Source organism: Scardinius erythrophthalmus (genome assembly GCF_964197995.2).
Source record: "Scardinius erythrophthalmus genome assembly, chromosome: 6".
NCBI classification, from domain to species: domain Eukaryota; kingdom Metazoa; phylum Chordata; class Actinopteri; order Cypriniformes; family Leuciscidae; genus Scardinius; species Scardinius erythrophthalmus.
In genome coordinates this window covers 15,164,736-15,165,494 of record NC_138226.1, presented here as the reverse complement: position 1 = coordinate 15,165,494, position 759 = coordinate 15,164,736, and the positions used below count along the sequence as shown (strand labels likewise).

Below are 759 nucleotides of genomic sequence, written 5' to 3'. Positions count from 1 at the left end.
CCTAAATTACTGCTACTACCACAACAAAAGATCCAATGAACAATCATGATATTAATGACAAAAAGGAACTTGACTATCTGAGCTTTAACTGGGTGGAGCTCAACCATATATTGGTACAATACTTACACTACACTAGTTAAAACAGAAAACTGACTAGGTGTGCTGATAATGATATAATGATTCTTTTTTTTATCCTCTCAAAACCTGGATCGGTGTACAGATTAGATTTAAGAGCCATATCAACATCAGCATCACAGCACACTACAGCAGGAAGTTTGTTCTCTCTAGACGAAAGCAGATCATTTTCCTTGCACAAGTTATGCAATAAATGTGAACGACTTGCACGTATTGCTTAGGATGTTACCGTTTTTGACTTTCAAGGAAGACCTTAATCTTCCAACAAGAATAATGTCGTTTTAGCTAATTGCATGTGCTGCACATGCATCATGCAGTTTCTGTAGCAAGCATATGAAGCATCACATGATGTATTTTATGCATTCATTGAAAATCACATTTAATCATGTGCAAAGCCCTAGTTAGATAAGCTACATGACATCCTCCAATTGAACTGTTCATTTTGCAATCAAAAATATATTGTTAATTCAAAAAACATTGTGCAATTACCTGGTCGACTAGTTTAAGAACAGCCATATCATGTGAAACAGCACATCCAAACTCCTGAAAAGACCTAGAGGTGAGGATTAATCAAATCCAGACGAGCCTGTTCGCTTTTTTCACGAGAGGATGGTGCTGCACAAT

The 759-nt window shown here is 36.6% G+C and overlaps 1 protein-coding gene across 1 annotated transcript in view; it reads right to left on the bottom strand.

Moving 5' to 3' along the window:
* Positions 1-238, bottom strand: part of LOC308691788 (60 kDa heat shock protein, mitochondrial-like) — a gene marked incomplete at its 5' end in the record, with an annotated part of 5,211 nt that extends 4,973 nt beyond the window's left edge. The window contains one exon of the mRNA XM_081367349.1: positions 205-238. Coding sequence (XP_081223475.1) covers positions 205-238 — 34 coding nt within the window. The remainder of the gene's footprint in view (positions 1-204) is intronic.
* Positions 239-759: the final 521 nt, after the last annotated feature.